At 42.7% G+C, this 14,016-nt stretch overlaps 1 protein-coding gene across 1 annotated transcript in view; it reads right to left on the bottom strand.

Moving 5' to 3' along the window:
- Positions 1-13,760, bottom strand: part of LOC311609480 (TPA-induced transmembrane protein homolog) — a 29,700-nt gene extending 15,940 nt beyond the window's left edge. The window contains exons 1-2 of the mRNA XM_084802601.1: positions 13,318-13,760; positions 8,361-8,490 (exon numbers count right to left, since the gene is read on the bottom strand). Coding sequence (XP_084658727.1) covers positions 8,361-8,490; positions 13,318-13,455 — 268 coding nt within the window. The 5' untranslated portion in view covers positions 13,456-13,760. The remainder of the gene's footprint in view (positions 1-8,360; positions 8,491-13,317) is intronic.
- Between the last annotated feature and the right edge of the window lie 256 nt (positions 13,761-14,016).

Genomic DNA, 14,016 nt, shown 5'->3' with positions numbered 1-14,016 from the left:
CTTTTCCTTTTGAGTTGTTTGTCTCATTTAGTCATGGTGAAGGAAAACTGACTAATAAGTCCTTTCATTAAACGCTTCTTTCATCCTCACCTCCTTTAATATACCTTTACTTTATTTATTTTATTTATTTGTAGTGCACTGCAGAATGAAACCCGGGCCTCACACACTACATCCTTAGGCATTATTCCATCATATGTTGGAAGCCTTAATGAGTAGATCACCTCTATCCCACTTTGGGTTGTTACTACTACTGTGTATTTGTCTTGATTCTTTCATCCTTGTTGCAATAGCAAACTCATTGCTCGTGCATGAGAAATTCATTGGGAAAAAGTCTTTATGGTTTACGATATTCGTGATTGGGTCATATCTCAATTTATAGGCTACAATCAACTACGTAATATTCACAAGAGACTCATCCTGTTTGATTACGTAATATTTAGGGTTTCAGGTTTCTACTGCCGTGAGACTATGCTGCAACAGATGTCTGTGAGCACTCTTCCTACCGCATTGTCTTCTCGAATGACTCAGGAAAGAACAGAAATGCTGCAAGATGTGTTAGAGAGTCCCATAGTTAAATGCTATACTCAAGGTCCTAACAAGAGACTATTTCACAGTGAAGCCTCCAAGACCAGCTCTGATGACATGTACTTATAGCATCAAAATAACTGAATCTGTACAGAGACATAGCTTTTAACTGTGTTCATTAAAATAAAAATAATAGACTTGCCAGTCAGCATACATTTTATACAACTAATTATGGTTAATATGAGCAAAGTTTTCCATGGAGACAAAGCAACTTTATAAAAAAATCACAAATACTGTCTATGGCCCAGTGGCTTGTCTGCCACATTTGAAGCCATCTCCATAAGGAGGTTCTTTGATGATCATCATCTTCTTTGAGGTAGGCTGGGTGTTGCCAGAGTTAACCTGTCTTTTTGTCAAAGAATCTTTAAAATAATAAAAAAAAATCTTTAAATGCCATATTCTGTAGGTCTCTGAGGTTTTTAAAAACCTTCTCTATTTTACCTTATATATCTATAGAATCATATGTATCTGTTAAGCCTAGGATATATATTCTTTTGATAAAAATAGACCAGTACTTGACATGACCATGATTTAATTACCTAACAATTAGCTTGTATTACTTAATTATCCTAAATAGTCTGCAATATCACTTTCAAGGTATTAGAACTAAACCTTGTATTGTAATTGAATTGTGTGGGTACAATGCCTGACTAAAAATGAGCAAACTTGGATGCAGGCAGAACTGACGGCCAAACTCTACCAAGATATGGTAAGCAAGTCCTCAATAGTTCCTGCCTCACAAATATATCTGTCATATATATTGGGCCACAAGGCTGAAAATGATGCTCCAACATTATAGAGAGTTTTGGGTGATTGTTCAGGCAGTAAACTATCTCTGTCATTTTTTCATTTTGGAAGCTGCTAACCTGCACTTCCAGCTCACTCAGGTAATTAAGTTTTGCACTCCTTCTCCAGTCTTTCATGGGGTTGAAGACCAAATAGTTTAGTCTTACAATTAAGCTTAGTTATTTAGGGGTTAAGATGTTTTTAGGTCTAGATAGATGTTTTAAGTTAATAGAGATGAGATATGATAGATATTGATTTTCATTCAGAATGTTAGACTCACCAAGATAGGAAAGATGTTTTCTTCAAGGTTGGCAAATACAAATAGCCAAATCACTATGAATGTAACATTTATATAATTCCTGATTGTTTTTTGGTTCTTCCTGCTGTATGTACTTTATTTTATTTATGTATAATAGTAAAAATGTATATGCAAAACAAAGAAATATAATAAAAATTTTAACAATCACAAATACACTCCCAGTGTGTAGAAAGAACAAGATGACAGAGTCTCATGTGAAGCAGCAGAGGGGGCTACTAAATGCTAGATGATGCCGCAGCCGGGAGATTAGTAGAACACTGTTAGCATCTCTCTAGAAGAAGTTAGAGACTGTGTTTATACTATGACTCACACTTTGGACCATTTGGAGCCAGAAGAGACTGGAGGCATCAAGGCTACTGGGCAGAATACTGGGAAGCTTATTTTATCCGACAGTGAAGGAAAGAAGAAACAGGAAAGGGACAGAGGTCAGAACTGGCTTTATAGTTAGGCACACTTAGTTCTGACCCCAGGCTAAGTACTTACTAGCCATGTGATTGTGAGGAGGTCGCCTAAGTCTCTGAAGCTATCGAGCCCTTCTACAGAAATATCAACCCCACCCATGTTGCAGGTGAAGGTAAAGATGAAAAGCAATGCAAAGAAATTATACAGCACAGAATCCCAGGGTGTGTGGGACAGTCTCTACTCTGCAATGATTGGAAAGATTTGGTTACTAGCCAGGTAAAGGAGAGAAAAAATAAAAAGGTTCTGTGGCATCAAGCCTGGCTTGGAGGACGAACAGCCACTGTAGCAGTCACTGGGTACAAAATAGCCTGCTTCCCATTATACAGGTTTTACCTCACGTCGGTCCCATGAGTTCGATATTATTGACATCTTAAAAGGTGTAAATAAGATGTACAATTTGTTCAGGCCAATAAATTCATATATATTCATTGGTCAAGGTACATTAACAGACTCAGGAATCATTTTTACTTTACCAATGCAAAAAGAAAAAACAAAAACAAAACAAAAAAACAAAACAGGAACCTGGATGGTTAGGGAATTTGTCTAAAGTTATACAGCCAGATGGCAGCCAGGCAAGAAAATATGATCTCCTCAGTTACCTCGAAATATAAAGGGTGAATGACAAGGGAGGGGCTGTGCTATATTCTGGATGTGTGTTTCTCCCAGACTCAAATGTTGAAACCAGTTACTGGTGTGACTCATCATCACGAATGAGATTATTGTGTTTTTTGTTTGTTTGCTTATTTGTTTGTTTGTTTGTTTTTAGCTTCAAAGTGCTGCCTAGCTTTTTTTTAACCAAAGGCTGTAAGGTGTCAGCTACAACCAGAAAGGGGCTACTACTAGAAAGCATATCTGCTGGTACTTTTGAACTTTGGCCTCTAAGCCTCTGGAATTATGAGCAATCATTGTCTAGTGTTTATAAGTGACCGAGATCATGGGATTTTGTTACAGTAGCTCAAGAGGACTGAGGCAGAATACAAACGTACACTAGTTTCACATAGGTAATGGCAGGAATGGCAATAGTTATTTCTACGTGGAGATGCCTTGCTAAGAATATCTCTGAAACTCAGGATGCTTCTGCAGGTGGAAGCCAAACTTCTCTCCTAACAGGCAAGCTGCTGCCTAAAATATCGGCAAGCTTTCCAAGACAGGGAAATTAAGAATATGAAAGGTTAGAGAGCTAAAGAAAAAACCCCACGCACCCACAATGCAGCGGCCAATAGCAAAAGTGTGAAAAATAACCCACATCTAACCAAGTGGCATGCACCTGTGATCTCAGCACCTCAGAAGGCTGAGGCAAGAGGATCATAAGTTCTGGGCAATTTGGTAAGACCCTGTCCAAAATAAAAGGATACATCTGGCCATGGTGGCACATGCCTTTAATCCTAACACTTGAGAGGAAGAGGCAAGCAGATCTCTGTGAGTTTGAAACCAATCTGGTCTACATAGTGAGTTCCAGGCCAGCAAGAGCTACAGAACATATATTGGGGGAATTGGGGTGTGTGTGCAGAGACAGAGACAGACAGAGAGACAAAGACAAAGAGAGGCAGAAAAAGACAGAGAGACAGAAAGAGGCAGAGAGACAAAGAGACAGAGAGACAGAGCACTAAGAAAGCGTGGAGACATAGCTCTCTGGTGGAAGATTTGCCTTGTATACATGGCTCTACGTTTTCTAATACATCTGAGTATATCAGGAAGTACACGGTAACTGACAGAGATGACAGCTACAAATAGGACCAAAGGAGGGTAAAGGTTAGGCTTCACAATCACAAAATGGCTAGTCACCTTGGTACAATAAAACTGGGGTTAATAGACATAGGGGGTTTGGAAATATTCAGAGAGCAAGATTCCAGTGCAAACTTACCTCTAAGTTTGCCAGTAAAAGAAGAGAAAGACAACAGGACTTCACTGACATGCAAATGCCACAGAGGATTGTTTTTAAGGAGAGACAAGTCCGCTACACTTAGAAGAACCTTTGGATACTTAGGGTATTTTGTAGGAAACGCAAGTAGAATTGAGTCCTCAGAAGGCAGAAAACACCAAAGATTGGATGGAAAGACTGACAAGAGAAACTATGAAGTAAAGTTAAGAAAGTGGGTCTAGGAAACAGCAGTTAAGTTCTTGCCCTGAAGGACCTTTGTAGGTTACAGCTGTGCATGAATCACCCTAACCAGGAAATAGCTCCCTGTGAAAGGACTGGGCCAGATTGCTGTGACTGCAGGTCTCACCCTCTACTGAAGAATGACATAATCCAGTCAGTGCAGTGTCTCTTTGAAAGTCTCTGCTTCAATCCTGTCACAGCATTTCTTCTGACAGAAGGCGCTATAAACTAAGAGGGTGGATGGGCTAGCTGCAGTGCTGGGGGCTGGGGCGGGGGTGGGTGGGGGAAGGGTGGGCATGTGGGGTGCTCAGAGTGCTCTAACTTTGCATCATGTTTCAGCATTCACCTGTTTGTCAGGAGGCATCTGTTACTCTTTTCCAACCAAGGTACCAGAGCAAAAGGAAACCCTGGGAAAGTGCCTAATAAATTCTCCAAATTACTTACTAAGAAAATGACTCTCAGAGAAAGGCGTCGCCCCATCCCCTCTCCTGGCGTGGTGGTTTGAGTGAGAATGGCCCCCATAGGCTTATATATTTGCATGCTTTGTACCCAATTGATGAACTGTTTGCAATGAGTAGGAAGCACGGCCTTTTGGGGTGGGCGTGGCCTTGTTGGAGGGGGGCGTGCCAGTGGGGGTGGGCTTTGAGGTTTCAAAAGCTCCTGCCAGACCCAGACCCAAACCCAGTCTCCTCCCTCTTCTCCCTCTCTCCCTGCCTGTCTCCCCTGTCCCTCTCCCCTTCCTTCTCTCCCTCCCCCTCCCCCTCTCGGTCTCCCTCTCCGCCTTCTGATCAGGATTAGCTCTCAATTACTGACTTGAAGTCCCCATGCTCCCTGCCAAGATGATAATAGACTAAACCTTGAAACTGTAAGCAAGCCCCCAGTTGCCTTGGTCATGGCGTCTCTTCACAACAATAGAACAGTGACTAAGACACCCCTTTTACTCTTCACATCAAAGATTTTACAGTTCTTCAGAGAGAAGGACATAATACAATTCTCTACAGAGCTGGGACAAAACCAGTTCTCCAAATTCAACAAGCTTCACTGGCCTCCAACCATAAAGCAACAACAACAAAAAAATCAAACTCAACAGAGTCTGCTGGAGTGCTGACCTCTTATCCCTGTTGTTCACACAGCCCATACACCATCCTAGAAGCTGCTCTCCCGACACCCACCCTCCTTCTCGCACACTAGCTTAACTTCCGCAAACATGTGATTCATATCAGTGGGCTTGGAGATGAGGCCGTGGCTGAGGAGTGCCAACTGTCATCCCGGAACTACTAGCAGAGCAGTCTGGGTGCGGCCAGCACGCTCACACAAAGGTCAACCTGCTGTCTCCACAGTGTGCTGGGCCCTCCTTTATCAATTTCTAACTAAGAAAATGTCATATAAGCTTGCCTACGGCCTGATCTTATGAAGGCATTTTCTCAGTGGAGGCTCCCTCCTCTCCTGTGACTCTAGCTTATGTCAAGTTGGCATAAAACCAGGCAATATATTAACTGAACAAGTATTATTTTCAAATTCAACATCCTTTAAGTAGTTGCCATTTCTTTGCTCTTAGATTCTTCCTGTAAGACCTAGAGCCTGACAAGCAAGATGTCAAATAAAATAAATACTTCCCTGAAAGAATTTTTAAAAAAAAATTTTTTTTTTAGATTTCTGGTATAACATTAACATATGTTAAAATGCAATTTTCAACCAAGTTAAAAATTAAATTTGCACTATAATATTAAAATTGTATTTCAAAATGTGACAGTACAGTTTTTCACAACTCCCAAAAAGAACTTTCAAGGGACACTGAGAAACTCTCTGCAGATTGCTTTGTCTAGCTGGAGTCAGGTGACTTCTAGAGAACAGATAGACATATAATCTTGTGTTTCAAGTCCTGAATATTAAGCCACCTGCTTTATGATTGGCTTCTCGGGCGCTACCATGAAAACCAGTCAGCCTTCAGGATTGCATCAGGCCCTTGAGACGGGAGGAGATTGTGTGACTCAACTTTGGTTTCAGCACCCACCTGTGGCAGCTGATGTGCAGACAGTGTCAAGGATCATAACAAAGTCATTGTCCTCAGCACGGTGGAGGAAGTACAGGGCCCCTCAGAGATGCTCCCTACTTAAAGCAAGCTCACAGCTCCAGGCCATCGCCCATCCCACCTAAACACCGCCTAACTAAGTAGATACAGTCCTTGACTGAGGAACTCAAAGGCTGAACGTCAGCTGAGCTGATGCTGTGAACCTTCAGGGACTATCAAACTTGAAGGAAGGAACAGGAAATTTTGCTTTCTAAGGAAAAAAAAATGCCCAAGATTCCCTCTGGAGAGACTCCGAGCTCCCTGTCATTGTGACGGTCTGTGACCTGAGAACCTGAGCCAGACCTCTTGGAGGTCACACCACCTTAAGAGACCCCCCCCCAGCTCCAGATGAAGCACCCCACATGTACTAGTAAGACAATTCTGTTTCTCCTCCTACTTTGATGTAAAACTTATTTGCCTATTAGAGTTTCCTAGCTTTACGCATCCTAAAAATTTTTGAACACTACAGGAAATAAGTCTTAAAATGGTAACAGCCTAAAAGACTTTAAAATGCTATAAAAGACTATATACACTGTAATAATTTAATAAAATGGTGTTCACAAAATTGTTAATGACCTGGCAAAATTATCTTAATATGACATTAAAATCATGAAGATAGGCTAGAATATAAAAACTGATTTCCATTTAAAAATGCAAATAAGAAAAAGAGAAGACGTTTGACAGATGATTAATCATAAGGAAGAGGATGACTGCAACTTTCCGGCTTCTAATTGAAAACATGCAGCCATAAAATGACATAAAATATACAAACCATATTGTTAGTGTCATGTAAATGTTTGTTTTGCAGATATATTCAACACAAATATAATAGCGATTTCTAAAATAACCTAAAATAGTGAGAGCTTAGTCAGTAAGTGGTTCTCAACTTTCCTAATGCTGCAACCCTTTAATATGGCTCCCCATGCTGTGGTGACCACCAAGCAGAAATTATCCCATTGCCACTTCCTAACATTAAATTGCTCTTGTTAAGAATTCTAATGTAAATATACACAGGATAGCAAATGGTGACCTCCAAAGGAGGTGTGGCCCACGGGTTGAGAACCATATGCCTCATTAAAGTTATTTTAAAATACTCTCAGATTATATTATTTATTATTTTGTCACCTAGTACCAAATATACTATATGATTTTCTTTGAATAAAGTATGAGAACAATTTAAATGATCAAGTATTAAAACTAATAAAATGTAGATTAGTGTTCAAGTTCAAATTTTAAGCACCAGAAAGATGACGCAGAGGTTAAGGGTGCTTAGGGTTCTTTCAGAGGACTCATGTTTGGTTCTCAGCACCCACACAGGGCAGCTCACAGCTGGCCTTTCCAGTTCCAAAAGACCCAATGTCCTCTTCTGGATTCCTGCATCACCTGCACTCATGTGCACATACGGTCACCACACACATACCTAGTTACAAAATTTTAAAATGATAAAAATTCTGTTGTCTTAAGTTTAAGAAACTACTTCAAGGAACAATGAGAAAATGTTAAAGGAAAATAATGATCTTCATACTTAATCCACTTGAAAACAAGCAAAACACACACACACACACACACACACACACACACACACACACACACACCTGCATGCACACATGCACAGGTAACATGTTTCAAGCCAGTTTTATTTGTTTCAGTGTCTGGGGTTTTTTTGTTGTTGTTGTTTTTGTTGTTTTGGGTTTGGGGCTTTTTGGGGTTTGGGTTTGCTTTTTGTTTTTGTTTTTGGTTGGTTGGTTGGTTTTTTGGTTTTGGGGGCTTTGTTTGTTTGAGACAAGGTTTCACTACATACCCCAGGGTTGGCCTCAAGCTCACAATATAGCCCAGGCTAATCTTTAACTAGAAAGGCCTTCCCACCTTAGCCTTCCAAGGACTGGGATTATGGGTATAAATCATTATGCCCAGCTCATCAAGTCATCTTTCAATTCATGTTACAACTAGTAAAACAGCAACGGGTGCATTCTCCTTCTCACTGTAAGTCACAAGCATTCAATAGGTCCCCAAGTGTGTCAGTGCAACGCTCTTACCTCCTACAAGACATAAACTCATAACGATCACTAAGGTGAAACACAGGAAAATGGTGACGATGACCATCCACAGTTTACAGTTTCCAACCACAGGCTTGTTACAGGGACTCCAGGGGCTTTCCTTGTCCATCTGGAAAGCAAACAGAGATTGAGAGGTAGTCATTGGGTTTCAGAAAATATCCTTACTTTCCTAAGAGGGACCAGGCATGTGACATTAGAGCCATCAGACCCCTGGCCTCACGAGTCTATTCTACACTGAATGAAACTTACAACAGGGCAGAGTGGATCCTCAAGAGGAAGTTAGCTAAAGGCTCTGGGGGGATGGGCATTCTGAAGTGGAGCTAGGAGGAAGGATTTTTATTCTCAGGGGTTTAAAAAGAATTTATTTATTTCTAACTCATATGAAAATTGTATGTATTTATGGAGTTCGCTGAGATACTTGAAAGCCCATGTGTCATGCTTAATGGCAATTGATCAGGTTAATCGTTGGCCTAACACCTTTAATGATTCGCATTTCTTTTGTGTTAGGAACTTGCAAATTGCTCTCCACTGGTTATTTTGAAATGTACAACCCACAGTGAACCATAGTTTCTCTACTGTGCTACAGAACCCTGGGAGGCACTTCCTCTGTCTGATGTACGTTTATCCCTGCTAACACTGGCTCCTCCTATTCCTTCCCTGGCTGTAGTAATGGTGCTTCTCCTCTTTGCTTTCGTAAGATCAACAATTTAAACTCAGCACACAAGTGAGAACATGTGATATCTGTCACTGTGTGTGGAATGGAGCTTTCTGACAGTATTAAAACCCCAGAAGATAGCACCTGATGACTCATGGCAGAACTGGCCGACTGACTAAACTGAGGACTGGGTGTGACGTCATAAAGAGTCATGAAACTGAGATTAGAGAGGGAAAGGCTATAACAAAATACCTGAGAAAATTGACTCAGAGATTTATCTGGGCTATGGTTTTATTTTTGGTTTTTGTGGTTTGGGTCTATAGTCAGCTAACTCCATGGATGAACATCTCAAGAGTAGGAATGTGAGGTCATTTACCTTATAGCAATCAGAAAGCAAAGACAGAAAGTGTTGAAGGAGTTGGCCACAAAAGCCACCCTTCCAGGACATACTCCAGAGGACACTTTTTCCAAGCAAGCCTACATCCTAAAGCATTCAGCATTTTCCAATCATGCTATCAAATTACGAATCTAGGAACAGATAGGCCCATAAGTGAAGTCAAAGCCTTAGGGATCTAATCACCTTCCAACATGTACATTGTACATGTCGCATTTGGAAACCAAGCCTTCGACACATGAGCCCTGGGTGATTGCTCAGGTCCAACTCCTGAGGGTTTGTTTGCAGTTAAGGCTGGTTGGATTTAATTTGGTGTGGACCAGTGATCCGTTGAGAGGCCCCCGGGTTGGTTCTTTCACAAGGTGCCTTCCATACCGTGCTTGCAAACGTCACTTTACATTCTGGGGTTGCATTAGATGGCTGTAGAATGTTTAGGGCTTTCCCCTGAACACTACAAGAGATCCACCACCTCTCCAGGGTAAATGACTAAAATGCATGGTATTAATATAGGATCTGGACGTGTTGGCAGAACTACCTATTGCTAGTCCAAATAGCTTGTCTTCTTGGCTCAATGAGGATGAGTTCTTATAAAGACTAGAGGCAAGCCTGTCAGTGCACAGGAAAAGCTACGCTTGTATATCTTCACCGTGGCATCTGATCCACACCTTTTATCTAAACACAAAGGAACAAGTTCATTCTTGCACTAGATTGAACAATGCATAGCAGTAGGGCTAATAAACCTTGGTTTCCACAGAACAGTCAATTTACTGATTTATTATCAATACAATGATGATATCATCACTTAAGGCGTCTTTGGGCTGCTGAGTCAGGGCCCCTGTGCTGAGCCGTGAAAGAAATCCAGGCCCATCCTATCACCTACAATTCCTTTTGTAATTTTTAGCCCAAGGGTATTAACCTGTGCTAGCAGTAGGCAAAGGGGAGTTTAATGGCTTACATTCCTTTTTGTCTACATTCCAAATCCAGATTAAGAAAGGGAGAAAAATTCTTCATATACTTTCCTAGCCCAACTCATCTAAACAGGAAGACACCTACACTAATAGGATGCTTATAATCTCAGGACCATTCCCTGCCCATCACCCATTCACCCACCCATCTGCAACTCTCTCGTCAGCCACATCTGTCACTCTGGGCCTCGCTTATATTACCTGTATATATTTATTAGAAATACATAATTTTTAATTGAGGCAACTATAAATGAAATTATATAAATTGAATCGTATGTATTTACCTATACATGATAAGATGAATTATTAATTGATCTAATAACACAGGTCAGCAGGTAAAGGCCCTGCAGGCAAGCTTGTGACACCCTGGCACACACATGGTAGAAGGAAAAACATTACTCCAGCAAGTCGTCCTCTGATCTCCATGTGTGCATCACGGCACGTGTAGACACACACACACACACACATACGGAGAGAGAGACAGAGACAGAGAGACAGAGACAGAGAGAGACAGAGAGAGGAAATAAATGTATTTTCTTTAAAATCATTAACAATGTAGACCTGAAACCTTGAAGATCTGAATCCAAACTTTAGGGGGCCCCACTGAGTGAGCCTGAGCCCTTTGGTTCTATCGTTAAGCCTAAGTCTCTTCACTCAGTTCTTTCGTCTGTCAAACCAAAAAGGTCGTAGCCTCCTGTCCTAGTTTCCTTTCTGTCGCTGTGATATGACACTCTTAACAACAGCAAATAAGGGAAGACGGGAAGGGCTATTGGGCTTTCACTTCTAGGCCACAGGCTATCATTGAGGGAAATCAGGGCAGGTGCTCAGAGCAGAAACCTGACGCAGGAGTCAGGGAGGAATGCTGCTGACTGGCTCCTCCACTGGCTCATACTTAACCAGTTTTCTTATAACCAAGGACTAACCCCCAAGGAATGGTATCCCCAACAGTGGCCTGGAATCCTCCCATATCAATTGACAATGAGACAGTCCCTCACAAACATAGCCACAGACGAACCAGGTACAATTACTCAACTGAGACTCTTGTCAGGTGCTTTTAGCCTGTCTCAAGTTGACAGTTCATGCTAACTAGGACAGCTCCTTCTAAGTTGATAATAATTAGCTGCATTTCTGTGTTACCCTGTGGTGCAAAAGGTATGAGGCATATGGTTTGCAAAGTATAAGGACTTAAATAAAGGTCAAAGTCAGAACTATTATCACGCAACTTAAGACCTTGGCACAAGCTGCTTAAACATCAAAATCACCTGCTTGTGCTAGCCAGTCCATACTGAACCCCATTAATTGACCTTTCCTGTTGAAATGCAGTTCTGCCTATTCTGTAGAATCATAGGGTGATTAACACATTAGGGGAGGGGTTTTGTCCTCTCTCTCTCTCTCTCCTTACTAAAACGTCACTGTTCAAGTATTTCTGGAAGACCCTCAGGTCTTCATGGAGCTCTTTACCCTCACCCTATTGTACCAGTCACTAAAACTTTCCTATTTAGTGACCTACAAAGCTAAATTACAAGGAAGTCTGGTGTGGCTGTATACATCTGACTAACAAGGAAGTCACCCGGATATGAAAGCATAATCTTTACAAGGCAGGTGCTAAGCAGTTATAAAATTCTGACACCCAGCATAGATTGAGAGTTTCTCAAGTGTGGTCTGCAGGCAGCTCAGGCCCCCCAGAGCCTCAGTGGAGCATATGATATTAACATCATTTCACAGCCTTGCCTGAGCCCATACAGTTTTTCTTTCCTGAAGAGTGCCTAAATCTTTGGGGATATGCTGGGCAAGTATTTCTAATTCCCACGCCCATGCTCTGCCCTGGAGAATCACACAGAATGCCTCTGGCATGGCTACTTGCACCAAGCTTCAGCCATTTTTCCCAGTGGTCCTATTTCATGCAAACACAAGTGCCAAATTAGTCTCAAAGGTGCTTAGGAAATAAGACATTGCCACATAGTATTTCCAAGAATCACTGTGGACCAAGAGTAATGTTTTCAAGCTATGGATTTTTCTGCTAAAACCAGCACGAGTCCAACCAAGATGGAAATGGAGTAAGGTGAGAAAAAAAATCAGGCTAAAACGATGCATCCAGAGTATTGCGTGCACCCAGTAAAACTCAAGCTAACATTTGGGGTTAATCAGAAGACAGGCTGCTCAGAATTCTTCATACTCTCTGATGTTTTACAAGTATTTATCTGTGGCTAATGCTCAGCCATGACATCAGAAAAGAGTTCAACCCACACACCCACAAGGACTTCCTCAGAGATGAAAAGACAGCGAGGCTAGCTCTAAGCTAGAACTTTGACCTTATTTCTCTTCTACTGAGAGGCAAGTTCGCGGTGCCACCTCTCAGTCTGGCCTGGGCAGCTCTTTCCTCTGTGTGTGTGTGTGTGTGTGTGTGTGTGTGTGTGTGTGTGTGTGTGTGTGTGTTTCCCAATCTCTCTTCCGCGGGAAGCAATGACCAAAGTAGGAGAAAATAGAAATGTGTTTGAAAGTGGGGGAGAACGCAGAGGGCATAGAGCTGGGTAGAAGTAGGAGGCGGTGGACTTTAAGTTCCCAGGGGTGGTGGTGGGGTGCTGAGATACAAAAGGGGAGAGGGAAATAAGGAGGGAGAGAGAGGATGATTCAACCCATCACCCTCCTTCTACCTGAGAAAGAAAGAAAAAGAAATAAAAAGTTATATAACTTTCAAACACCACCTCTACCTCCAAGGCGGCTCTCTCCATTGAAAGGAGCAGCCACGCCCCACTCCAGGATTCCTGAAGAGTCTCTAGGTGAGGTCGAAGGCACTGAGGGGTCTGACTTAAGGAATCTCAAAAGTTCTTGCTTTCTTTAGCCTCCCCTCTCTGGAAGGGAGCCCTGGCGACCTGTCAGGTTCCTTTCCTGCTGTCACACGCCAGAGCCCCAAGTCCTTACCTGGGCTGGGCTAGGGTCCTCAGCAGCGGAGCAAGGCTGGATCTGGGGGCTGTGGAGAGATGCCTGCTCTTCTGCCTGCCACTCCAGCATGGAGAGCTCTAGTTCTTCCCGGGGTGAGGGGGATCTGGACCTGTTCATGGCAGCGCAGAAGACGGAAGGCTCCTCAGAGAGAAAGGACCCAAGCACCTAAGGGTGCAGAGTCCAGGACAGGGAGACTTCCTCGCTTCACACTCCACCCACCAGGCACGGGCAGGTAGAGACCTCAGGCGGTTCCTGATAGACCTGTGGTGGCCCAGCCTGGAGGGGAGGGGCCAGAGCGTGGAGGCTCTCTGGCCTGGCTTAGCTGACCTTGTTGGAGAAAGATAGATGCGGGTGGGACCCTGCTGCCTTGGGCTCCAGAGCAGAGGAGAGCTGTTTTTCTGGTTTGTTCAGGGTGCTGCCTGCAAAGCCTTTCTCTGTGGACTTAGACCGCAGATCGGCTCAGAAGGCTTGATTGAAAGCCGGACTGTGGCTTGTACGGAAGGGTTAGGCTGCGCAGGGGGGGGGGGGTGGATTGTGGGGGTTAGGTCCCTAGAACTTTGCCTTCTACCTGGGCTGTCCGGTGTGATGCTGAAATTTACTCCAGTCCTTACTGTGTAGCGAGGGTTCATCTACTGAATCAACAACAGCTATGAATCATCTTCTGTGTGTCAGGCAGCG

This window comes from Acomys minous, assembly GCF_964271855.1.
Source record: "Acomys minous genome assembly, chromosome: 11".
Taxonomy (NCBI): Eukaryota; Metazoa; Chordata; class Mammalia; order Rodentia; family Muridae; genus Acomys; species Acomys minous.
Note: the sequence above shows the minus strand (reverse complement) of the source record. Positions and strands in the feature narration are given on the sequence as shown.